The 24,842-nt window shown below is 52.7% G+C and overlaps 11 protein-coding genes across 11 annotated transcripts; 5 read left to right on the top strand and 6 right to left on the bottom strand.

Annotated features, from left to right (window-relative positions):
- Positions 1 to 34: 34 nt before the first annotated feature.
- Positions 35 to 565, top strand: PtrM4_125780 (uncharacterized protein; the record flags this gene model as incomplete). The annotated part of the gene is made up of 2 exons (XM_066108727.1): positions 35 to 191; positions 288 to 565. 2 exons carry the CDS (start codon positions 35 to 37, stop codon positions 563 to 565), a joined length of 435 nt encoding a protein of 144 aa, XP_065960719.1.
- A 344-nt stretch (positions 566 to 909) lies between these two features.
- On the bottom strand, positions 910 to 3,787 carry PtrM4_125770 (TEL1, Phosphatidylinositol kinase and protein kinase PI-3 kinase family; the record flags this gene model as incomplete). The annotated part of the gene is made up of 3 exons (XM_066108726.1): positions 910 to 949; positions 1,007 to 3,666; positions 3,728 to 3,787. The coding sequence occupies 3 exons, from the start codon at positions 3,785 to 3,787 to the stop codon at positions 910 to 912; spliced, it is 2,760 nt and encodes a 919-aa protein (XP_065960718.1).
- Positions 3,788 to 4,596: 809 nt separating this feature from the next.
- On the bottom strand, positions 4,597 to 6,191 carry PtrM4_125760 (uncharacterized protein; the record flags this gene model as incomplete). Its single annotated transcript, XM_001939661.1, has 2 exons — positions 4,597 to 4,692; positions 4,740 to 6,191. 2 exons carry the CDS (start codon positions 6,189 to 6,191, stop codon positions 4,597 to 4,599), a joined length of 1,548 nt encoding a protein of 515 aa, XP_001939696.1.
- Positions 6,192 to 6,652: 461 nt separating this feature from the next.
- Positions 6,653 to 8,290, bottom strand: PtrM4_125750 (carboxypeptidase; the record flags this gene model as incomplete). Its single annotated transcript, XM_001939660.2, has 1 exon — positions 6,653 to 8,290. The coding sequence occupies one exon, from the start codon at positions 8,288 to 8,290 to the stop codon at positions 6,653 to 6,655; it is 1,638 nt and encodes a 545-aa protein (XP_001939695.1).
- Positions 8,291 to 9,056: 766 nt separating this feature from the next.
- On the top strand, positions 9,057 to 11,236 carry PtrM4_125740 (uncharacterized protein; the record flags this gene model as incomplete). Its single annotated transcript, XM_066108725.1, has 2 exons — positions 9,057 to 9,447; positions 9,516 to 11,236. 2 exons carry the CDS (start codon positions 9,057 to 9,059, stop codon positions 11,234 to 11,236), a joined length of 2,112 nt encoding a protein of 703 aa, XP_065960717.1.
- Positions 11,237 to 12,591: 1,355 nt separating this feature from the next.
- On the top strand, positions 12,592 to 13,509 carry PtrM4_125730 (uncharacterized protein; the record flags this gene model as incomplete). The annotated part of the gene is made up of 1 exon (XM_066108724.1): positions 12,592 to 13,509. The coding sequence occupies one exon, from the start codon at positions 12,592 to 12,594 to the stop codon at positions 13,507 to 13,509; it is 918 nt and encodes a 305-aa protein (XP_065960716.1).
- Positions 13,510 to 14,702: 1,193 nt separating this feature from the next.
- Positions 14,703 to 15,302, top strand: PtrM4_125720 (TT-ORF1 domain containing protein; the record flags this gene model as incomplete). The annotated part of the gene is made up of 1 exon (XM_001939658.1): positions 14,703 to 15,302. One exon carries the CDS (start codon positions 14,703 to 14,705, stop codon positions 15,300 to 15,302), a length of 600 nt encoding a protein of 199 aa, XP_001939693.1.
- A 1,547-nt stretch (positions 15,303 to 16,849) lies between these two features.
- On the bottom strand, positions 16,850 to 17,566 carry PtrM4_125710 (uncharacterized protein; the record flags this gene model as incomplete). Its single annotated transcript, XM_001939657.1, has 1 exon — positions 16,850 to 17,566. The coding sequence occupies one exon, from the start codon at positions 17,564 to 17,566 to the stop codon at positions 16,850 to 16,852; it is 717 nt and encodes a 238-aa protein (XP_001939692.1).
- Positions 17,567 to 18,308: 742 nt separating this feature from the next.
- Positions 18,309 to 19,794, bottom strand: PtrM4_125700 (uncharacterized protein; the record flags this gene model as incomplete). Its single annotated transcript, XM_001939656.2, has 2 exons — positions 18,309 to 18,947; positions 18,994 to 19,794. 2 exons carry the CDS (start codon positions 19,792 to 19,794, stop codon positions 18,309 to 18,311), a joined length of 1,440 nt encoding a protein of 479 aa, XP_001939691.2.
- A 664-nt stretch (positions 19,795 to 20,458) lies between these two features.
- On the top strand, positions 20,459 to 22,828 carry PtrM4_125690 (LysP, Amino acid transporter; the record flags this gene model as incomplete). Its single annotated transcript, XM_066108723.1, has 8 exons — positions 20,459 to 20,552; positions 20,602 to 20,839; positions 20,887 to 21,046; positions 21,094 to 21,114; positions 21,164 to 21,233; positions 21,290 to 21,325; positions 21,377 to 21,515; positions 21,565 to 22,828. The coding sequence occupies 8 exons, from the start codon at positions 20,459 to 20,461 to the stop codon at positions 22,826 to 22,828; spliced, it is 2,022 nt and encodes a 673-aa protein (XP_065960715.1).
- A 579-nt stretch (positions 22,829 to 23,407) lies between these two features.
- Positions 23,408 to 23,992, bottom strand: PtrM4_125680 (uncharacterized protein; the record flags this gene model as incomplete). Its single annotated transcript, XM_001939654.2, has 2 exons — positions 23,408 to 23,783; positions 23,832 to 23,992. The coding sequence occupies 2 exons, from the start codon at positions 23,990 to 23,992 to the stop codon at positions 23,408 to 23,410; spliced, it is 537 nt and encodes a 178-aa protein (XP_001939689.1).
- Positions 23,993 to 24,842: the final 850 nt, after the last annotated feature.

Genomic DNA, 24,842 nt, shown 5'->3' with positions numbered 1-24,842 from the left:
CTAACACACACCACACTCACAGTCAAACAAGAAAATGGCAGGCTACGGCAACCGCACGGCAACCTCGACATCCCCAGAAGACCTATCCCACCAACACACCACCACGCGCCTCGGCTTGATAGATTCAAACACGGCATATCACAACCCACATGAAAAACATGGAAGTGGTATAACAGGTGGTGCTGGTTTTGGTACTTTTCTCCCCCTTCCTTCCTTTCCCTCCTCCCTCCCCATACCCATCCCATCCACCCCCGCCCCCCTCCTTGCCCTCTCGTTAACACCACCAGGAAACAAGCGCACAAGCTCCACCCCTTCAACAGACACATCGGAATTCCGCTTCGGCTCCCACTCCGACACAGCCCCATATTCAAACGCCACACCCATGGGCAGCGGATCCACAGGCGGCGCGGGATACGGTAACAAAACAGGAGAAATGGGTGGACCGAACATGCATGATAGTGGTGTGGGGAAGGTTATTATGAAAGTAGGGGAAATGGTGGGAAGTAATAAGGTTGAAGGGGTTGGGGAGAGAATGAGGGTCAAGGAAGGCTGGGAAAGAGAATAGAGGTATAGGATACGTAGTTGTGGTAGAAAATACTGTATACAAGTAAAGCGGCGACGTCCCTTTTCCATTGCACAAACTCAAATGCTAAAATTCTTCTTCTTCAACATCTTCTCCCTTCTTCATCTATATATGTAAAGTTTTTCTTCTAACCACAAAGGATTGTCCGCCTATTTCTCCCCATCTCCAGTGTACAGATAATACTCCAGAAAATGCAAAGCCGCGTGTTTCGGTCCCACGTCGATTCCGAACTCTACACACGCGCAAAAAAATGAACAACGAAACAAGGAAGAAAGGAGGGAAGGAGAAAAGGTAGTACACCAAACGCAAAGCAAAAGCGAAAACAGCTAGTATATGCCTTGAGTGCGGTACTGGAAAGTATCGTAACTGCCATCATGTTAGCATATCCATCTACGAAGCTCAACCACGTCGGGACAAACTTACAGTCGGGTATAATAACTCCCCACACTCTTAGCAACAAGTTCCTCCACAAACCCCTCTGCCTCCTCCCTAGACAAATGCAACATGAGTCTTGCTCTGAGAGCATTCGTCACACTAGCCGCACCGGCAGCGAAACACGGCATGCTACTCTGCTTGCTCATAAGATCAACCAGCATAATCAACCGTTCGGCATCCTTCCGCAGTGCTTGGAACGCCTTCTTGCACAGAGTCTTGAACTCTTCGAACGCGGGCGATGTTACGCCACCAAGGACGTCGACGTAATCTTGTGTGAGCTTGAATGGCGCAGCTTCAAAGCCCATGGAGCCTGGAGAGTTGGAGAGCATGAAACCGAAATCGATGTGGATGATATGGCCCACGTTGTCGATGAGCAGGTTTCCATTGTGACGGTCTTTGAGCTGCAAAACGTAACATATCATGCTGTAGGCAGCTAGGGAACGACCAAAGGCAGCTACACCAGCGATATAGGCTTCCGAGTCTGGTTCTCCAAAAGTCTTGAGCCAGTGGTCCTTCAAAGTCGCGATTCGCTTGCGAGGGTTGGTACCAGCTGCTATGCTGGCGAGGGTTAAGCTTCGTTTTAAGGAGTGGAGCGAGACGCCGTTGGTAATGGTTTCGATGAGCCCACAGGATTCGCCAGTGACAAGAATGCGCATACGCTTCGTCCATACTGGAATGTTGGCTTCCTCCCATATCTTCGAACAGACCTGGATAAGCTGGCAAGCAAAGGCCTCTTGACGCAAGTCTGCTCCCGTCTTGACAATGACACTGATCAAGTCCCAGTTCTTCATATGGCCGTATGGTGAAGACCGCCGTATACGCTCTCGCTTTGCGCTCCATTCTTCTCCAAATGTCGCTGCACTAGGGTCATCTCGATCGCCCTTTCTCCGCATACCACCCGTCTTGAGGTCGTTTTCCATGCGAGCGGCGCCTGCACTAGCGTTGGTTGCGACCACCAAACCGTCCTCAAGTTCTTCCGACTCACCCGGCATTGCCACTGGATCAGCTTCTGCCATTATCGTGTCAAAGGTAGGGCCCTGGTCTTCGCTCATAAAGTTTTGCTCTTCCAACATCTGCATGCTTGCAATGATCTTGGCTTTGATCGCAGCTACTTCAGTCTTGGGCCGTTTTGCGCCGCTTGCTTCGAGCTGGGCGAGCATTTGAGCAGCTGTGCGCATGTGAGTTGCAAGTGCTGAAAAGTCTGGCTGGTCAGGGGCGTTGTTAGTTTTGGCCATGTTTGCTGGAACCGTCATTCTTCTACTCGGAACAGGGCTGTTTGATCTGCTGATTTGTGAGTCGGATGTTCGTGGTGTCGATAAACTGGCCAAGGATGAAAACGTATTAGCTCCACTTGAAGATCTAGCTACCGAGTTCTTTCCAGTGGCGGCGGCGCTGGGCAATGCCACCCGTGCTAACCCAGAGACTATGTCGTCGTCTGCATCTTTGATGAGCTCGGGACTACCGAGATCTCCAGTAGCAGGCTCAAAGACGCTGTCTAATCCGTTGGGTGGGGTCCGGTCAAAGGCAAGGTATTCAGCATGAGTTATGTCGAATAGACGCCGTCTTGAGGTGCCCTTTTCTAGCATCAGCTTCTCGAGCAATTGCTGGTTCTGTTCCGTATCAGGATCAAAGTCGAAATCCTCTTCCAGGACCTCAACCATGAGCAAGTAGGGTACTCGCTCGGCGCTGTTGAGACTCGTTGCTTCGGCGGGGTTTATCCGTACGATCCGATGATGCTGGCTCTGCGAAGGAATGCCGTCCTTTAATGTTGGGGGTGACAGCAGGGGTATGTCGACTTCAGCGGGTAAGTCCTGAGCTATTAGTGCTAGTTCGGCCCTCAAAGCGCTCAGTCGCGCGGGTTTGGGCACGACAACCAGGCGGTTCGAGATGTCCTCGAGAGCGCTGAGAAACTGTGTCTCGTTCCGGAAGTAGTTGGAACGCAATAGACGTATCTTTTGAGCGCGGGACAATGCAGTTGGCGTCAGGGGTCTCGGAGGTAGCGACGGATGCTTGCGTGAGCCATGGTGAAGCGGGCCCGGTCCTAATCCAGCAGTTGCGGGGGGTGTGGGAAGAGGAGTCGACGATTCGTCTCGGAAGTCGGGTAGTGAGGACGAGCTGAGACGAGCCTGGGTTGCAATTGACAAGAGTGATGGTCTGCTGCTTTGCGTGGACGGTGTTCGCTGGTTGACCGACGGACGCACCACCTGTTTCCTCAAATCCTTGGGGTCGCGGGGCCTGGGCGATACAGGCCTAACGGAACGGCTGTCCTCGGGATCTGAATGTTGCAGCGTCTCCTTCTTTGGCTTCGCTCTCGACGATGCTCCCGTGACCGTCTTGCTCCGCCCCACCTTGGCCGTCTGCACATTATCCGAGATGATATCCTCGACGGGTCGTGGCTTCCGCGCCTGCGCAATGGCCAATGGTCCAGCATGGGCTGGCAGAAACGGGGCGGCTATGCTCGCAAGCACCAGGCTCGACAGGACAGTGACGGGCAGAATGTTCTCCTTTATTTTCTCGCGCCGTTGCGGCTCAGCCGAGCCAAAGACGATGCGCTGCACGCGGTTGTATATGCGGCGACATGTCTTAAAGGCCACCGAATTGGGCGCACTGGCGAGGTCGTGCAGATACGTCTGGAACAGCCAAAAGGTCTATAGGCGATCGATTAGCTCCCACGTACACAAATAGAGGCAAAACGTGGGGGGAACGCACCAGCAGCGCCCCGTTGACCGACTCCTCGCACAAGTCGATGATAAACTCCTCCAGGGCCATCGACTCATTGTCGATGCTGATAAGGAGGTGGCATAGCCTGCGCGCGCGGCTGTGTAAGCTATCTGTTCAGTCCATCGAGGTGGTCGGCGACGTACTGCGGGAGGAAGAACTCGAGCTCCTCATAGGCGAACTGGCGCAACTTTGAACAGAGCACATAGTGGATTCCAACGTGGTCTGCATACCGACTATCGTCCGGTCAAGCGTCAGTCAGGCATGGCAATGCGGAGGCCCGCAGAGGGCGCGGCGGCGGTGCGGGCAACCGTGGCTTCGGGAGAGAGATGCTACTCACGCGAGATATGCTACCGCGAGACTTGCATCCTGGTTGAAGTGCTCGGATTCTATAAAGCGCTCTAGCAGATTCCAACTCATCTGGGACGGCTCATTGGGGCTCAATATGGGTGGAGGGCGGCAGCATACGGTGAAATGCTCAAAAGGGTCGCATGTAGAAAGATGGGGCGGACAGGGTTCAGCGGGCGGAGATGGCCAGCTCCGCCTTGGTTACATAGCTAAGAGCTTAACAAGGCGACATTATGAGCCGGATCTCGGCTTTCCATCACATCGTATTCCAGTATATTACTTTGCGCCACTGACCATGTCACTGCACTACGGATACCGCACACTGCTCCCAACACACCTCCGTAACCTCACCACTGCCGCAACTAAAGGTTGCGCACATGGAAAAACAGCGCCGCATGCAGCAAAACAAACGCCCGAAACCTCAACGCCATGCAACTGCCCAGACCCCTTTTGCACGCGGTGAAATGACTATCATGCACAAGGATATATATACAGCTGACCACCGGCAAAACTCAATCCGCTGCGTGCAAGTCAACGAAGATGTTGATTGCTGCTACTAGCACTTCAGCGAAAATCAAGATGATGACGATCCATTCGAGCAGTTCGCCCTGCGGATAATCAGTAAATGTCTCGTCTAGGCTGTCATACTACTCACATGTGTCACTGTCAGTTGATCCTTGAGAACTGCGAGCAAGTCTCCAATAACGTTCAGTCTCTCCGTCAAGAGGCTGACTCGTTGGTCCATCTCCAGATAGCTTCGGACGGCTTGGTACACCGGGTCCAGCTGCGGCTCTGCCCACATGAGCTCTGGCGCATCGAGCACCGAGCCCTGCAAGTGAATGCTGATGCGTAGGATGAATAGCTCTCCGATCTGCATGTTGATCTGTTTCTTGTTGAGGTTGATTTTGCCCGAGGCTGCAATTTCAACCGGAATGTCCTTTGTTTCATCAATCGTGTTATCCACCAAATCCTCAAACAGGGACGTCTTGACACTTTGGGAAAGGCCATGGCTGATGGCGAGCTTGATCATGTAGTTCTTCTTGTCGCGCAGACTGATGAAGTCGTTGTATATCCGGGCCTGGTACTCGCGTGTGTAGTAGAAGTTGAACTCTTCCGTCTCAATCTCGTCCTTGCCGAGCTTGTCGACTTCAAACTTGGCAATCTCCTTGAGGAACTTCTTCTCCTCTTGCAAAGTCATGCCCCAGATGACAACAGTACCGTATTCGAAGAGGAAAACTTCGGGTGTATGTACACTGGTGTCGAAGTCGGGTGCATCCATGGTGGGGTCCGAGTCGGCATGGGTTATTGAAGGACGTCTGGTGGTGACGGCCTGTTCGTTTGCAAGGTCCGGGGCGTCGCCATCGTCGTTTAGGTCAATTAGATCCTGCCTCCTCCTCTCGTTCTCGTGTTCTACTTCAATGGCGCTGTCTGAGAACCTTCGGGGTCGGTCATCGGAAAAGCCATCAAGAACAGCAGTGCTACTGACATCCTCTGGGCCCTTGGTTGAACCGTAGTTGTAGGGGGAGTATATGCACTCGTCAAAGCGCTTGGGTACCGCACCCCTCGTCTTGTGCTTGCCTTTTAAGAAGCGCATCATCTCATCGAGCTTGTATGATCCGGCCGTACAGTATGCCGTCACTCTTGGCAACCGCTCTCTATCAGCCTTTCCAAGCCGAGCAGCGTCTCTTCTCGCCGTGGGGTCCTTTATCCTGGTGTACTGCACGTACACGTCGCGTCCACTCTCTTCGTCCTCGGCTTCATCTGCGGCCGGATCGGGCAGGAGCTTTAGTTTCTGCGCTGTTCTCGTCGTTCTCTGCGGACCAATCTTGGGCGCAGGCAGGGAAGGCAACCTGGCAGGAGCACCGGAACTGTTCCGTCTGCGCAGTTTACTGTTCAATGTTGACAGCATTGGCTGCCCACCTTGGGTGGTGGCTGCATGGCCCGACGAAGAGGCAACATGCGATACCGATCTAGCCGGCGGCTTCGGGCTGGTAGACGTGACGGTCGGGTTAAATGTCACGGTACGCTGAGGCTTGGGCGGTATTGTTCGGCTGGAGCTTGACATTGACGAGACCAGGGGAGTGGTTTCAGTGGAGCTGGACGCCATGGCGACTTGATGGTCAAATTCTAGCGACGCGGCTATCAATGATAAATTGACAGGCGGCTTCACAAGCAAGTGAATGGGTCGTGGGTGCCGAGTGCTGGCGGCGCCAAAGTAGGCGTGGGTGGTAACGATGGGTGACGGGCGCGGCTGCAGATTGTTCGAGCAATGACGTGAAGGGATCTGAGCTCTTGACTAGGAGGGCACGGGCCGGGGCCCACGTGCAAGGGGACGATATGCATGGCCGTTATAACCGCTTTCCCACATCCCAGCATGTCCACCGCCTGTATCCATCTGGTATAGTGAATACGATCGTGTTCGTCAGCTGCATCCACACATGCAAATATACACAACGTCAGTAGTGATTATTGATTAAACGACAATCAACGCCGTACTAATGGTATCTGTGTAAACTACAACGGCCTGTGTCTGTCAAGCTTGTGAATGCGAATAGACTATAACTAATTTCACAACTCAATAATTTCACTCTCCTCTCCCTCATCCGTACGCAGTTTTTGTAAAAGGACTTCTCCTTTCTTTGGGCCTTGCTGCTGCTGCTTGGCCAGACCTACTTCGCCACGCATGAAGCGGCCAAAATACAAAAGTGCATCCAACATCTCCTCACCTGTCGGTATAATGTTCTCCTTGGGCAGTAGGAAGCCATAGCTGCCCGTGTCTCGAAGCTTGATTTGGTACGAGTACCTCACTTTCATCTCGTGATAGAAGAAATCCAAGGCGCTGCCCCCACTCGATTCAATGCGGGGCAGGGTGGTTTTCTTTTGGCCGGCAAAAGCTACGTTGCCCTCGCAAGCCGATGTGACCTTGTATGTCTGGCCTTTTCGAGAGAAACGAATTGCTTTTGCAAGGCCTAGAGCGAGCTCCTCGAGGTCCTCAATGGCTGGTGGCTCATCGTTGCAAGAGTAGCTATAGGGATATAGGATCTGTTGCGAGTACGAGTGCAGATCTAAGAAACCCACAATCTCAACGTTATTCTTATCCGTCTCGTTCTTGGTCCACTCGGCAAAACGCGCGGCTTCTACGCCAGCAAAGGGTGTTTTGCCGGGATAGGATTCACTGCAGATGTTGGCTGAGGCGCTGTCCCACATGTAAGACCAGGTGCGGTCGAGGTCGACACCAAGACACCCCCAACTTGGCCCTCCCGTTGGCTGGCGGTTTTTGCGCCACAGACGGTCAGTTTCCCACGTGTAGACGTAGCCATCCGGGTTCAAGGTGGGAACAAAGACAAAGTCAAACTCTTCCAAGAGACGCGTCATCTCGCGGTCCTTCCCATAGCCATTAATCAAACTCCACGCCAGAAAATTGACGGTGCTTGTCGATATCCACTCGCGAGCATGGAGGCCGCCTGTGATGATGATGGTTTTTCGTGGCTTAAGAGGCTCTTCCTTGTTTGTAGGGTGGACGCCGACGCGGAGGGCGGGGATGTCGCGGCCCTGGAAACTGATTCCGACCGTGATACGGCGGACGTGTGTGGAGAACATGGACGACATGAGACGCATCCACGGATCTATCACCGAGAGGGGCTGGTAGTCTTGGAAGAAGGGATGGCCCTTGGGTGACGGGCGGGAGGCTCGGAGGCTCGGCGAGAAGCGGTCATTGTCGGGGGTTGGGTAAGTGTCCAAGATGGCCTGGACGAGGTCACGGCCTTGAAGGAGTGGTTGGTGTGCGTTTAGTAGCGACTCGGGAAGGATGTTACGCAGGCGAAGCACGTCGTCTTTGTACAGAAATACATCGGCCCAATCTTCATTGGACTCCCACACATCGAGGAACAGGTCATTTACTGCACTTGCGAGCGCCTTGGCATCTTTGGCTGTGCTGATATTGAATCGCAGCACGGTGAAGTCGCTGTACTCGGCTGCCAGTCTCTTGCCTAGCGCATTGCTCGTCGCATGCGAGTCTTTACTCTCTTTACTCTCTGGGCTCCCTGGTAGTGGCCAGACCTGTGTTGTTATGGCGTCTGACAGTTTGCGCCATGGACTCAGCTGGGAGTGGGTGGTTGAATGTGTTCCTGCATCACGCGGGGCGGCGGTTGACGGGGCGGGTCCAAAGAGCAACAGGCTAAGCAGTGCAAAGGTTGGCGGGCGCATAGCGAATTGATTACCCGGGACGGAGCGGAAGTACAGGGCAATGCTGTTTGGTTGTTGTCGTCGTGACCGGCGGGGGCCGGAAGAGCGAGAGAGCGAGAGCTAGATCGAGGAAGTGAGGAGGTGTGAGGTCGTGTGTTTGTGCTTGCCTGGACATGGTCCCTGGACTGGATGGCGCAGAAGCCGAAGCCGGATTGCTGGGCAAGGCGCACCTGGATGACATGAGATGGTTGACATGCTAGTATACAAAAGCTGCTGTATACGGCAGAAGGGCCTATTGAACCTAGTCTACGCTGTCACTGTCACTGTCAGTACTGTATAGTTACTGTAAGGCGCAACTTGTGGCTGGTGCCGCCCCGTCTCTCCACCGAGGTGCTGGGCGCTGAGGCGCTGTGTACCAATGCGCGCCCGCCAGTGCTTGCTCGACAGCTGGTGTCCCCCCTATACGTATTATATACGCGACAAAAGACACAGTGACGTCGACTTGTGTGCATCTCTCTATATCCGAGCTACTGCTATTGCTACTGTACTACCTGCACTGCACTGCACTCACTGCACTGCACTACCACTGCAACTCCAACTCGCACCGTCTGATCTCACTCTCCTCGCCGGCGGATGCTAGTAGCACTCCTTCAGCCTTATAAGCGTGCCGCATCCGACTCATCCTAGAGAGACTACATACCTGCACTACCCCTCCTCTCCGCTGTGCCATGTGCCGCACCGTGACCCCATTTGTGCCTTCGTGAGCTGCTAGCCGGCGCGAGCAGACATGCCTCTGCGCTCACTCCGCCCAAATCGCAGCGAACGAGACCTCAAACGCCGCAGCACCCTCGATCCGGCTGGCCTCTTCAAGCGCGCCGACAAGGACGCGCGCTTCATTCAGTCGACGGACAATCTGGACGCCGCGCGCATTGCTGACTCCGAGGATGGCTTCCGTCCAACATCATCAGACGTTGCGCGGCCCTCGACCGGCCACGATGGCCACTCTCCGCCCGTACAGCAGCACACGCCCAACACGAGGCGCTTCAGCTTGATGCGCTTCCGCCATGCCTCGGACTCGCAGCTCTCTATAAAAGCAAAGGAACACGCCCAGGCCGACGAAGACGCTCCCCCGGTCCCTGCGGTCCCTGCTGTCCCTGCCGTACCCGACCATCCTGCGCGTATGTATATGCATCCCGGTACCCCGTGTGTATATATGTGCCGTGCCGTACTGACGTATACCTGACAGCGCCCGCAATCATCACCACCGCACCCACCGTCTCCGAACCAGAGGAACCGGAAGAGCAGGAAGAGCAGGAAGAAGAGGAAAAGCCGACGCCCAGGAGGAGCAGGATGCAGCACTTCTCCCTCAGGCGGCGCTCCTTTGACCCGTCACTGGGCGAGAAGCCGTCGACGTTGCGCAAGTCCATGGACAGGAAGCGGAAGCCGCTGAGTTTCAGGCGGAGTCAGGTCAACCTGTTGGACGACGAGAGTGCGCGGGTGTCGACGAGCAGCCAGCGACCCGACGTGCTTACCGAGTCGCGCGAGTCTGCGGAAAGCACCAGCTCCCTGGCCCCTCCTGCCACACGGGAGTCGGAATCCTCAAAGTCGGATGGAAGCTCCGGCGGACACATTTCCTTTGACCATACTCCGCGACCCTCACACACGTCAAGGACTGGCTCGGCGCGTTTTGGTTTTGGGCGGCGGAAGCAGCGTGCATCATTATTCCCATTGCCCATGAAGATCGAGCCCCCGCAGTTTCCCGACACCGCGCCTGCTACGCCACGTGCCTCGACGGGCGCAAGAAGTACTGCCTCTACCCAGCATTCGCCCACGGGCAGTCCGCCGCTGACGGCACGTCGCACCCAGCATGGAGAACCGGGCACTCAAACGCCACCGGTCCCTTCTTCATCGCAAGTTGCCCTAGCTGCTGGCGCTTTGAATCTGCCCTCACCCGGTGCAGGCTCTCTCTTTCGCAACGACTCGTACCGATCAACCCGTTCCGCTCGCTCGTCGCCGAACGCCAATGGCCAACCGCGTGTGGGGCTTCGGGGGCGCTCGTCGACCATGGGCTCAATGGGCGGCCACTCTGACGACGCTGGCTCCCCCACCCCGCCCGGCGGCCCCAGCGGGAGGACGTCGACTTCTACGACGGCAGGACGGAGCAGTTTCAGCAATTTGTTTGGCCTCAGCGCGCGCTTTCGTCAGAACTCCGAGCCCTATTCACCCAGACATGCTTCACCTGCTCACGGCTTTCTAGGGAACTCGGCCTTTTCTTCGCACCAGAACTCGATGAACATTAGTCGTGAAACCCTTATACTACCAGAGCGCGAGGAGGGTGAGACGCCTGGTAGATACCTGGAACGCATCGAGGCGAACAACTTTGACAAGAGTGTGGTTGCTAGCTACCTCAGCAAGACCGACGACCCCTTTCTTCTCGCCGTATTGCGGAGTTATATGCGCAAGTTTGCCTTTTTCGGTGATCCAATAGACATGGCCATCCGCAAGCTGCTTATGCAAGTTGAGCTACCAAAGGAGACGCAGCAGATTGACCGCGTACTCCAGGGCTTCGCCGATCGCTACCACGAATGCAACCCTGGCATCTACATTAACACAGGTAAATATGACGATCCGGCACAGCGTCTCAAGTCTATTAACACAATACAGACAAAGCGTACTTTATATCCTTTTCCATCATCATCCTTCACACCGACGTCTTCAACAAGAACAACAAGCGGAAGATGCAGAGACCGGATTACATCAAGAACTCATCCTGTGAAGGCGTTTCGGCTGACGTATTGGGCTGCTTCTACGACAACATCGTTTACACCCCCTTTATTCACATCGAGGACGAGGTCGACCTCAAGAACATTACCTCTAAGAAGAGCAAGAGAACCGCTGTACTCAAAGGGCCAATGTCCGACCCGACCAAGAAGGTATCCAAGGAACCTCTCGACCCGTATACGTTGATTTTCGAAGGCAAACTCGACGCCCTCCGCCCCACGATCCGCGACGTAATGCAATTAGACGACCCCTACAACTACACCGGAACCACCGCCACACTAGATACTAAGAATATCTACAAGCTGTTCTCAAAGTACGGCGTAATTCAAATCGTCTCCTCTCGATCAAGACCGGAGGCCTTCATGTCGGAAGCCGCGCAGGAGAACCCGCAGGGCACCTCGGTCGGCATCGTGGAAATGCCCGTCACCAAAGTTGGAGTTTTGTGGAGAAAAGATACCAAGAAGAAAAAGGCACGATCACCTTGGCAAGAATGGGGCGCTGTTTTGACCCGGTCTGGGCTGTCTCTTTTCCGCAACTCGACATGGGCGAAGAACCTCATGAGTCAGCATGATCAACATCTGAAGCGAGGCGATGGGGGCCCTGTCGTGTTCCAGCCTGCACTGCCAGATTTCAAACAAGATCACATCATACCCATGGATGGTGCAGTTGCGCTTGTGGACAATACGTACAAGAAGCACAAACATGCCTTTGTCATGTTCTCCAAGTCGGGCGAGGAGACGTTTTTGGCGGACAGTGAAAAGGACCTGAACGAATGGCTAGGCGTACTCAACTACACCGCTGCGTTTGAAACACTGGGTGTTCGTTCAAGAGGCATGATTGGTGGATTGTATGAAGGGCAAAAGAGTCGAGGCATGCGACGTCTGGAATCCTCTCACTCTACAAAGACAGTGCCAACGGCTAGCGGCGATGTGGCAGTTCAGAGCGGCAAGATTGACAATCAGTTTGCGCAGCAGATGATGGACGCCCGAAAAGAGCTTATGCAGGTTCGCATTACTGAGTCAGAGGACAAGCTTACCCAGGCGATCAAAGGACTGGAAGCACGCTTACGGGATGCAAGACACCTTCAGATCCTGGCTCCTATACAACCGAAAACGCGCGAGCTCGTCATTCACGCTGCAGGTAGGTTATCGGCCAAACTGAAATGGACGCGCATCGAAATCTGGAGGATGAAGTGTCATCGCGACATTCTAGCCCAGGAATTGGAAGACGAGAGGCAGGGCTTCATCGAACGACAAGCACAAGCCACTGAACCTCAACCACAACCAGCACAGTCACAACTTTCTCCCCAACAGTCCCGAAAAGCGTCCATAGCCGGTGGATTGGCGCGACTGACTAGCAAGACGAGTTCGATTACTAGTGGCAACAAACCTGCCCCGCTGTCCCCTGGTTCATTAGCTAGGCCAGGAACAAAGTCATCCAGAGACACTGAGTTTGGTGGGGATGAGACTTTCAGGACTCCACCCGAGACGTCTCGACAGTCGAGTCCCAGCGATCCATCGGCCCATTTCCATCTTCCTGCAATGTCATTTGGTCCCACAACGTCTGAAAGGCGGAGCTCGTTTGCCAGCTCTTCCGCACACTCTCCAAGGATGTATCCTGCTGATCATCGACCTTCTATATCGACCACGGGCGATGGCACAATCGACTCTGATTACGACTCTGACTCTGAACATGGATCCCAGTATGCAACACCACCTCCTGGCGAGGCCGAAGAACTGGACCCCAAAACACCAGATTTCTCGCCCTTGGAAGGCCCTCGAACAGATGCTCAGGGGTCTGACAACGAAGCCATCGCTGCTCTTACAGGCTCACCTAGGTCACGAACAAAGCAGCGAAGAAGCCTACACCGTACCCTTAGAGATTCCCGTGGAAATTCTTCTCACCGCCGCGGACACAAGAGCCGAGACTCTGCGTCGACAATCGCCAGCGACAACACAGAAAGCGAGGGGCTGGCGCGCAGCAAGGGCAGCTTCACCGTACACGGCAAGAAGGCTTCTGTTATCCAGTTTGGTTCTGATTGGCACAACATGACAGCAGAAGAGCGTCTGAAGACCAAGAAACAACTTCAAGAGGCGTCGGAAGCAGCCTCGGCTGACGAACGGGATGGTAGTATCATCAGCAGTGGCACGGCAGCCGCGTTATCTCCAGGGAGCGATAGCAACGAGCATTCTCGAACCCTGTCCGTCGAAACTTTGAAACAACGCAAGTTGTCTGCCGACACCACAAAGCAGCGACATGTATCATCACAGACGATAACACCGTCAAATTTCCGAGAGGCGTTCAAGATGGAAGAGTCAGATTCAGACAGCGCGTCAGACATGAGCGATATTGCCGAAGAGTCACCTACCCACCCGCGGACGTCGGGTGACCAGCTCAAGAGTTCTCTTGCGGAAAAAACGGAACGACCGGCACACAGCCCGAGGACGACTACCGTGTAACTCAAATACCCTTTTTCTTGCGTTTTGGATTTCAAAAGTGGATTTACAACATGTTAGCATGGCCTGAGCGGGCACCATTTTCCTTTTGTCAGCTTCACCTAGTTTTTATTTCTCGGAACTTTGCACCCACCTTCATATGTAGGACGGCGCATGTGGGCATTAGCTGAAATACGCCGGGGGCGCTCGATATGCATAGACGGGCTCTTAGGGATGGCGTTTCCTTGAGTACAGGATCCGAAGCGAGGATTTGGGTTGGTGCATATGATTGATACCAGAGTTGATGCTGCATGCATGTTGGATGAAGACTTTTCACTAGAAAATAAGAACTTAGATAGCTACAGCATATGCGTGCGGTATGACATCGTGACATGTTTCTGGGTTGGGAAAATGTTCCGCCCAGGTGGGATCCTCACCCGGACGGGAGATGCACCAAATGGTTCACCAACCACAATGCTATACCCTTCACATGCCATACCGCACATCGGAAACAAAGCTTTCTATACCAATCTAAACCCCATCGAGACAATGATAGCGAAAACGCCACTGCGACCTTCTTCTTCCAACGTCATTCCAAACCGCCAGCTCGTAAACGAACGGAAATAGCGGCATTGAGCAACTCCTGCAAAAGTCCTTTGCCCCCATCTCCTGCGTTTTCCCACCGCCAAGGCGTGTAAGCACAGTGTTTCGCCTGAAGAAAACATGGCTGGATCCCCCGTGAATAATCCACGCTACGCGCTTTATTGGACGACGGGCCCGACACCTCGGCGGCGGTGCAACCCTCTTGGGTGTAAGCGAACCGACAATGTTCCCAGGCCGCTACTTTCTCAAACCCGCAACGTCGCGACACCAAACTTCAGAACGTGACAGCCCTGTCAAAAGTGTCGCAACGCTTTAGTGACACATGGAACACCGCGAGAAGATGCCTTGATAGCCGTAGGCGCCTGGCCAGGCGGTCACGATAGCTTTTCCGTCGCTGGGTTATAAGAGCGACGCGATCTTCGCACTGGATTGCCTTCTTCATTGGCGTTTCATTCCAGAACTCCTTTGCCTTGCTCTCGTCGCCTGTCTGTCGCTATTATATCTTTTTTTTCCTGCCCTCCGGTTAGGGTACATTCGTTATATTCTATATTATTTTACCTAGCTTCTATTCAGTCATATCGATCAACAAACTAGTCAGCCAGCCAGTCATCAACATGTACACAAACGCCATCACCGTTATTACCCTCCTCAGCGGCCTCGCTGCAGCCATGCCCCAAGCCATGCCCCCATCCATGATCTTCACCCGTCAAGCCGCGGGCGCCGCCTGTTTCGTCATCGGCAAAGAAACGCTCCCCGCCGAAACAGCAGCGGTAGTCGACCAGATCAAAAGCAAAGTCACCTGTTCCACCAGCGTAAAAACCGTCGAAAACGTGCCCGACGTAACCTCCGGCTCGCAAACCTTTTCCAAAATTGACTTTACTAAATCGGGAAAATCTCCCCTGGCTTTCGCTCTCGAAACTTTCAACACGGCGGAACCGCTCGACGACTCAAATGACGTTGCTTTCCAGGACGCGCTTAACGTTTATCTCGCTACGGAAGCTGGTGTTCGCAGTGTGGGTGGTAGTCTCGCTATCAAGGTTCCCAAGTTCTTCCTTGATTTCCAGATGGCGAGGATTATGACGGCGAGGGGGACGCCGCCTACGGACCCGGCGAAGACGGTCGAGCACTTGAAGGAGAAGGTTCTTACTAATGGCGCGGGTGAGGATCAGGCGCTTTTGGATCAGGTTTCTCAGTTGGCTACCGAGTTGTCGTAGACGCGTTGAAGTGTGGGTGGTTATGGTGACGGCGGGAGGAGGAGATGGACGATGGCTTCCATGCGGACATTCAAGAGGAGGACAAGGCAGGAACGAGAAGTTGTATTTAGTGTGTAAAGAATAGTTCACAATTTGAATGATACCCCATGTAAACACACCCGACGGCCCGAAAAGCGTGTTTTGTCCAAACTCCGCCGATCGCAAACATGGGGGAAATCGTATCGGATCCATGTCGTAAATCGAATACATGAGCAAGGGACGGAACGTGAAGAGACAAGGCCTGTTTGATTTCGCGCAAGTTGTTGATCGCGGTATAGATAAGATGGGTGACCCGGAGGTTTTCGATGACATTGAATTGCTGTTGGCTTGTGTCTAATGGTACGGTTCAACTCCACATGAGTACCGCGGTTGACTTCGCCATGTAAACGTAGATGTCGTCCCTCCCTATTTTGATCCACGACAATGATGGCCCCATGCCACCCTCCAAATAATTTAGAAAGTCCTTGAGATTTCAATGAAAGTGGCTCTAACCCTAACAGCATTGGAACTATCAAAGTTGGTTGTTAGCAAAAAAAAAGAAGAAGGGGGATAGATGATAACTACCTACAGTTACACCAAAATCCCTAGCCTTACCACCGTTGACGGATGCTATAGGTCTACATGGCTTGTGGGGATCTTTAACAGCGATAGTATCCGCTCTTAGTTGACCTGTCCCTTGCATGTGTCTACAGAAATCCTGTAGCTGGAGCAGGAGATCACGGGTCTTGTAATTTTCAGGAACCATATATTTTCCCTAGTTATAGTTATAAAATTAAGCTCTTTATTCTATACAACGGTTACATTTATATCTTACTGCTGCGGTCCGTTCGCAGAAGCCCCCTGTAAAATCGTGGACTGGGTATATGTTTGCGCTTGCGATTCCGACAAGTGGTGCGAGGAGGTAGATGTAATGGATTGTGTTGGTGGCTGATGTACTGTGAAGAAGACTGGGGTGATGTTGGATAGTACTTCGTTAGCAGACCAAGGGCAACTAGGTTGATTTAAGTACTCCAATCTTCAGACCGCCCAACATCTAGACTTTGGTAGTTTTCATATCTAAGAAGATAACCTTACCTATTTTAGAACGTATCACGAGCTTGCGAAAGGGGTTGGGCGGGTGCACAGATGCACAGATGCCAACACGAGGACGGCGGTAATCCTCAGACGACCCAACACTGACAAGGTTTATTCGACCGATCGTACGGAGCGGGCGGGGTACGATGTCTTACTCCAGAAGTCGGTATTTATCAGCATCTACGAGTCTGCTTGTAAGTTTACGCATGCTTGGTGTAAAAGTTGTTGACTATTAAGAAAAAAAGCGGGGACAACTCTATTTTCCAGGACTCCTATAGACTAGCGTTATTATCTCCTTCCAATTCTAGACATGGACAGAGAGATAGTACACTACAGAATCAAGTTGATCTCACTCTAATAACTGGGTATACCTCTACTGAATACAAATCGAAAGCAAGGTAACTAAAGGATACAACCTCACCCACCCACATCACTCAACACCCATATACAATCTTGAACCCCTGAACCGGAAATGCAGGAGGCGCGACATTGGAAAACTGCCAATAGTTCGGCTTCGGGCTGTCGTACATCATAGCCATGGTAAATGACATGGTCTCATTGCAAGCCGTGCTGTTGATAGCCGCAACACCCCCCACACTCCTCGTCCTCTGCAGCGCCTCCTCCTCCCCATTGACAGTGCCGAAAAATGACGCGCTCTTATCATTCTCATACATAACCCACGTCGCAACCGCACTCGTTTCTCGCTCGACCTGGTACACGTTGAAGCTGGGGTTGGGACCGGAGATGCGCTGCAGATCTTCACGAGGAAGCACGAATTCAAGTCGGCAGGTAAGGTTCGAAGTATTCTTGGGCAAGCCTTCGAACTGTACTTGTGTAGCGATCTCGCCCTGGTCTTTGATCTGGCGGCGTAGCATGAAGAAGTCGTGGGATCGGTGCAGGTGATCGATGTCGTATTCTGGGTAGCGCGAGTTTACGACGATGAGGTCGATGGGAAAGACTTGGTGGCAGATGTAATCGCCGATGGGTGCAGGTGGTAGGTCGGGCGAGTTTGGGTTGCCTTCGCAGAGGACGGGGTTGAGGTCGCAGATTGTGCTGTTGGACGAGTAGGTAGAGTTGGGCAGCGGGTATGGGACGCTAGAGGCGTGTCCTAGAAGGAAGGCGGAAATGAGAAGAACTGTTTCTGCGAACATGGCTTTGGGGCAGCGATAGGCTTGGTGTTGGTGTGAGGTTTAAAGATGCTGACAATGTGACTTCGATGATCGAACCGTTGCCAGTAGTCCGTGTTAGGTGAGTGGTATGATAGAAAGATGCAAGGATGTATCGAGGTCCAAAAGGTGATGGAAGAGAATGATCTTGGTGAAGAATGAGGCGAAGAGCTTCGGAATAAATGGAGTGCTCCTGGAGCTTTTCTCCTTCTTCATCCGCATCCAAGTGGACTGCATGGCAAGCACGTTCTACTTGGCACATGTAGTTTGCAGTCGCACTCCCTGCCACTAGTATCCAAACAGTTGTTCAAAATCGTTACTGCCCTGACGAACACAGGTGCTGTTTCAATGGGGAATGCTCCCTGCAACTTCTGCTACTCGTCGTGATGTGTAAGACCAAGACAGTGATGGCGATTGTCAGGCGGGAAGCTGCTACACCTGGGTGACACCTGGGCACGACACGCCTATTCGGTGCTTTCCCATACTGTTAAGTATTTCATCCCACCCAGGAGTTTGCGCTTGACAGGTGACGCAATATTAGTCAGCATGACGTGAGTGCCATGTGATTGATGCATGTCAATAAACCTTCTATCCCTTGCCCCTTCTACTCCTGAATATGTCGCTCCTGAGCTGGGAATGTGATGCCAGGAACGACTTCAGCGATTTCCAAGACGATGCCCTGGAGAGGGGGTTATTGTAACATCCCACATATCATTGCGTTGTCACTTCATTCCGGGATAATCTCAACACGTTCTGCCAACTCAGACGCTGCTGTAGAATGGCGACTACTTTCATCTGACGAGAGCTCTCTCACTTTTGGGTTGTACGGAAGCTCAGCGATAGGCGGTGCTGTGCGTAGTGTGACGTGGGTGATCCGAGTCTTTGGCATATCTGGTACGCTAATCCTTGAATAGACAACGTGTCCTTGTCCATCCACCGCAATCAGCTCAAGAGCAGCCGTTTCTTCCTCAATAGATATCGATATCCTTGAGCTATCGATTCTATTGGCCTTGAGTCTGGCATCCCATGTTTGCATCCGAGTAGCAGCGCATGTCAAACCACCTCCAGCCGCGCCCTGAAGACTTAGCAATTTGAAGACGTTATTCTTCTTCCCTTTCTCCACTACCACCAGAAAGTAACCGTTGTAAGATGCGACACCTGCAAGAACACTCTGTCCAATTGCACTTTCGGGTATTGGCTTCATCAACTGTCGAAGGCTCTGTGGATCTTCTTGAAGCATATCGATGGGCACAATGAAAGTTGGGTAGAGGTGCGATCCGGGTTTGTGATCCACGGTGCAGAGGATGTACGGTCTTCCCGTTGGAGATATGATGAACGTTGCGGTCGATATCTCGTCGCGATAAGCCTGTCTAGCGTCAGATCTGCACAAAGCTTCAGCGCAGACTACTTACACGTTCGTTGCTGCTCGAGTTACAGTCAATTTGCCAGCTTGGATCTACACGATTACTCAAACCGACCCTTGGACTCAGGCTGATTGCCCAACAGTACAACCGATTGCCCGTCGTCAAAGCGTATATCATTGGTCCAAAGATGGCATCAGGCCTAGAGGGCGAAAACCCCACCACCTTGATGGCTCCATTATTTCGTGGACACCTCAGGACTATTCGATCGTGCTGTCTGTTCCATCCTGCGGTGTATCTATACCTAAAGATCTTAACTCCGCCCTCTCCTTCCCCACCAACAGCTATGCTCGCTGTTGCTTCTGTGTCATTTCCCGGAGCACCAATTTGTGAGATGGCCAGAGACCTTGGCGTCCAGCTTCCATCCTGGTCAATCCGTTGCTCGTGCAGAGGTTCGCGCACTTGGCCCCCGCTTCCGCGATACTCATCGTATACCAGCAGTCGAGTATGTGTGATGACGGCAATTAAATCGTTCGACAACGCGGCATCTCTTATCTCTTCGTGTTTCGAAAGCATAGGGATGTCGAAGGACGTCTCGATTGAAATTTCGCGATTTCTATTTGCGCCCTTTACGTTGTACAGTCGTATCTGTTTTGACGAATACGCGGCCACCCACCCCGATGGCGAAATGGATGTTCCGACATTGTGTGCTCTTGCGAACAGTTGCCTGGGCTGTTGCAGACGGCTTTCTGTGTGGGAAACGGACGAGGCTGTGGATACCCGGAAATGCTCAGCCGCTAATGAGGAGCGACGTGCCGACGGGTGCGAAAACGTGCTGCTTGTAACGGACATTGTTAACTCGTTCCCAGTAAGATGGTCTCGGCAGCAATGTGGAGTAGCAGTCAACTCCAGCCATGATCCATGGAGGGCCTTGTCTGCTTGAGGCGACAGACTGGCTGCGGCCTCCACTACGCGTTCAGCCCATATGCTTACCTAAATACGAATTTCCTTATCAGTTGCAAGTCATTGGCGAGCGCCTGGTTGCACCGCGCGTGACTAGGCGGGCTAACTTGAACCGGTGGCTGCAGGCGTTACCCGTACAGCAAATGCTCAAAATGTACACCGGGGGAACACAGAGAGTGCGGCTGGTTAAAAAATGTAAGAGTGAGCCAATGGTAATTCGCTGTGGCGTTTTCGTACTAGCTCTCAAATGCACACCTATGACCACATATAGACCGGTTTTCGCCTCAAGCAGCCAATCACCACCACGCCAAGTCACATGCCAATGATACTATCACACATTGAAGTTAGATCGCTATGTGGTGGCTTATCCAGGCATCTGGAGAAGCGACCGGTATTGTCTAAGCCTCACGCCTCACATACACAGGCAGCAGTTCGGAGAAGGCTGTAACTTTGCATAAGCGAGACGTAGTTACAGCTGGGACGATTCAATGACCGTAAAAGCTTCTTACTTATCGTACCTCTTGATTCTTCTCTTCGTGAAAACCGGCTCACCATGGATGAGGAGCAGCGACCCCTAGACCGATCGCCATACTATGTGAAGCATTCTGAGCATCTTGACCGTGTACTCAGCAGACCTCAGCTTGCAGGTGAGTACTTGAGCAGTAGTTCGTGCCTTTCTGCCATCTAACTGAGTAGGTATCGGTATTTCCGGATGCATAGGCGGAGGAATCTTGATCAGTTCTGGCAATCTGATAGCAACCACTGGCTCTTTGGGAGCAGCTGTTAGCTATGTCTTTGCCGGTGGTATCGTTGCTTGTGTTATGTATACCATTACTGAGATGGTAGCATGTCGACCCTTGACGGGAGCTCTGATTGACCTGCCCCACACCTTTCTGGATCCTGCGTGTGGGTTTGCCATTGCAGCCATGTATGGGTAAGTATCAAGTCATGTTTTTGAGGAAATTACTGAAAGCGCAATAGACTGGGCAAGATCTGCGCAATGGCTAGTCTTACTGCGAATGCGGCAGAGCTCACTACCTATCTGAAGAAAGATCAGAAGCCGCATAGCACTGGTACGGAGGCAGCTATCAACATCGCTTTCATCGCTTTGACGACATTTTCCCACTGCCTCGGTGTCAAGGTGAGTCATCGCCATCGCTGAGTCGTATAAAATTAATATTTTGTCAGCTATACGGGAAGATTGAGAGAGTGAGTAGTCCAGTATTAGCACATGCAACCGAGCGACTGACGTGATCAGGCAGTCATGTGGTTCAAGATTATCTTGCTGCTATTTGTTTGCATTATGATGGTCATACTCAACTTCGGAGGTAAGCATTCAGTCCGGTAATACGCCGTGAGTCCCATTGCTAACTAGACTGTCAAGGCGGGGGTCGCAAAATACAGGGAAACTATTCCGACAGTAAGTATCAAACTCCTATAAACACTTATGTTGTACTAAGTCGGGTTCTAGACTACACTAAGAATGCATTCACGCCTGGCTTTAAACCTAATGGATATGATAGCCTTGGCTCTATTCCACTCAGACTTAGGGGCGTCTCCGAAGATTCTTTTGGTATCTCTGGGCCTGGAGGCACTGTGTTCGCCTTCATGTAAGTACCCCAACTTAAACTTGATACCAGAAGCTGACTGTCCTCAAAGCACGTCAATTACACTAGCCATGTTCTCCTGTCTCGGAACAGATCTTGTCGCCATGACTGCGGGAGAGGCAAAGCACCCATGGAAGGATATTCCAATCACCATGTCCTTTGTCTACCTCGTCCCACTAACCATGTACCCTTTTGCCATGTTCGCTGCTGGAGCGAACGTCAACTACGCCAATCCCAATCTTTCCAAGATGTGGGCAAAAAGCAACATATCCACCAGGTCGCCATTTATTGTTGCTGCGGAAGAGTCTTCACTCACGGCATTACCAAAAGTGCTCAATGCATTCTTCATAGTGTCGGCGTATACTACCGCAAACAACGATCTATATGGCGCCTCGCGAAGCGTCTTCATGCTATCACAGCAGTACCTTCCGAGAAGAATAGCTAACATCTTCGGCCGAACCAACAACGGTCATACACCTCTAGCGGCAATTCTCTTGTGTTCAGCACTTGGGTTCTTGTCACTGATCGGTTTGGCGGATAAGTCGGGTTCACAACCGAGCATTACGCTTTCCGAGCTTTACACCGGTACTGCAACTTGCATCAACCTATTTCTCTGCATCACATTCTTGCGCTTCAAAGCTGGACTTGACCGCTTGGCGAAACGAAGGATCTTCTCGCGAGAACATCCACTTTACAGGTCGCGCCTATTTAAGTCTCGGTGGCAGCCACTTCCCGCGTATATCGGTATCATAGGCAGTGCATTTGTGATTATATGGTCGGGCATACCACCACTGGCGATCCTTGTGACCAAGGGCAGCATAAACCGCAGTTCAACCTCAGGGACCCAACTCAAGTCAACAATCAGTCTTCTCTTTGACGTCATCGGAGCTTATATTGGACCTTTGTTCTTCGCATCACTCTACCTATCCTACAAGTACATCTTCCCGCGCACATCCCGCGTCGACATTCGCAACCTCACAGTCGAAGACTACGTGCTGGAAGACTTATCCAGCATCGAGCTCGAGGGCCCGACATCAACACCCCCAGTACCGCGACACCGCTTTGGGTCGCACGAAATGGATGCGCAGAATGACAATCTCGTGAGCCTCACGGGTATGTTCCAGGATCCGTTCAAAGAAGAGCAGATGCATCTCAGTGTCAGCATGGATCCCGACATGCAAGAGGAGATTGAGACGGAGGCTGCGAGGAACAATGAAAGAGCGCGCATTAGGCAGATTTTGGAAAGAAGGCCAGAACGAATGCGGCGGGGAATTTGTAGAGAGATTTGGAGTTTTGTCATGACCGATAAAGACTAGAGTCTACCGCACTGTAGCTTACGACCGATGTTACGTACAGGACCGAGTTGAGTGTAATATCGAGTTGCCCTCGGCTGTGATGCAGAAGGACTGCCGAGTGACAGCGTGGAGACTAGACGGCATACATAGTGTAGTCGCAAGCCCGTGCGATAACGCCCAAGATGAGCGCGGCCGGATGGGTGTACTCGGAATGTGGGGTGGCGTCAAGCCGAAAATCATGCCGGCAGAAATCACCAACTTTCACCATGGAGGATTGACAGCATTGCACGTTCATAAATGTTGATTTATTGTTATGAAGTCCATGCTTCGTAGCCCCGTTTTGGAGTCTATTTGCGAAACACTGGAAACGCCATGCCCAATGCGAAACCGCACAATGCCTCCGATAATCTATGGAGATACATGGACGGGCCTGAGTCCTCCCTTACTCGTAGCCTGGCGGAGAAGCCGTCGCAGCGTCTAGCGCGCGAATATCGCTCTCTCTTCTTCTCTTTCCCTGCCCTCACTTCCCCGGAAGCGGGTATGCGCCCTACAGCGCGAAGCTGGTGATGTTTCCGTCTCTTATTGGCTAGGTCGCTTCAATCACTGGACCTCGTAAAGCTCCATAGCCCTCTGAAGGTCCTCAATGCTTGCGCGGCCACCGTACGCCTCCTCCAACATGGTGGCTCGGTCCTTCTTGCTGGAGAGCTTTTCCTCAAGACCGGCCAGAGCCCTCTCCATGTCCTCCAGGCTGGAGCGCTCGCCGTACGAGTCCATGAGCATTTGGTTCCTCTGCTCCTGAGTGGGTTGAAGTGTGACATGAACCTTGCGGTTTGCCTCGTTAAGTGCATTGGTCACGCCAAAGCCTATGTTGGCATTAGCATCGCCGAGCGTAAGCGGTCGGCGAGGCTGTGCGGATGCTGTGCCTCTAGGGAAGTAAATCATACCAGCGGCTACCATGGCCATGGTAGGAAGATACCTGGATGGGTTAGTATTGATTGTGAGGGTAAGAAGTAGGAGAACTAACCATTTTGCTACTTTTCCGAGTCTTGGTACAGCACTGGCTCCGGGAGTGGATGCCATGTGTGCTGCAGCCGCATCTTGGATAGAGATGGCATTGCGAGCTCGTGCCGAGGTGGTAAACAGCCTTTGGCGGAGGGGGGTGGATGTGCGTAGGAGGAAAGACATGTTGGCGGTTGTGTAGTATAGTAGCGTAGTTTGGTACTGAATGAGACGAATTGTGTTCGGTTTAGAGGCGGTTGTTGGTTTGACTTATATTCCCAGATATGGTGGAGTAGTGTAGGAAGTTTGGTCGAGTGGAAGTGGCCAAGACGCAGAGGTGCAGCGGCCGCGGTTTGAAAGAAACGAGTAGTGTTTGATTTGCGGCTTTGTAACGTGAGGTATAGTCCGGTGAGACGTACCAAGCGCGGCGTATGTGGGCTGTATATACGACGGCCATGATGCGGGGAAATGCAGGTCACGAGTAGGCTGTGCATCTATGTCTCTCCACCCGCAGCCAACCATCAGGCCAGAAATCACGACACTTGACGTGGTCGGGAGCAGTTCCGTGACGGATGAGGACTAAGACGTGCATCCGGCACGACGTATCTTTGCGTCGCATCCGCGAGTGAGGGTCAACGTGCTGCTCCGGTGTATGCACATCATGTACTCTCGGCCGCGCATGTATCGCGACCTACCAGCCGTCGAGGTGAAACGGCAAGCATCAAGGCCCAATCATGCGCCGGGCACTTGGCAAGACGACGAAAGTAAGCTGAGTGGGGTTAGCTGACACTCTCATGTTGGTTAGCCGATTGTGGGGTGAGCACGCGCGTAGGGTGTTCGCCGCGGCTGGCCGAGGTTAAATGCCGCTGATGTCAACCTACATGTCCACCTGTTTGTGTGGTGTGAGCGACGTCAACGTCCACGGGTCGTCATGACGATGCGAGATTCTCAGAGGTAGACTATGACCGCATCAGAACTTCCAAGCTTTGTTAGCCGGCAACTACATGACTTGAAGCATCGCGAAATCTACCACAGC

The sequence above is a fragment of the Pyrenophora tritici-repentis genome, chromosome 7, assembly GCF_003171515.1.
Source record: "Pyrenophora tritici-repentis strain M4 chromosome 7, whole genome shotgun sequence".
Taxonomy (NCBI): Eukaryota; Fungi; Ascomycota; class Dothideomycetes; order Pleosporales; family Pleosporaceae; genus Pyrenophora; species Pyrenophora tritici-repentis.
The sequence above is the reverse complement of the archived record's forward strand: the minus strand, read 5'-3'. Positions and strand labels throughout refer to the sequence as shown.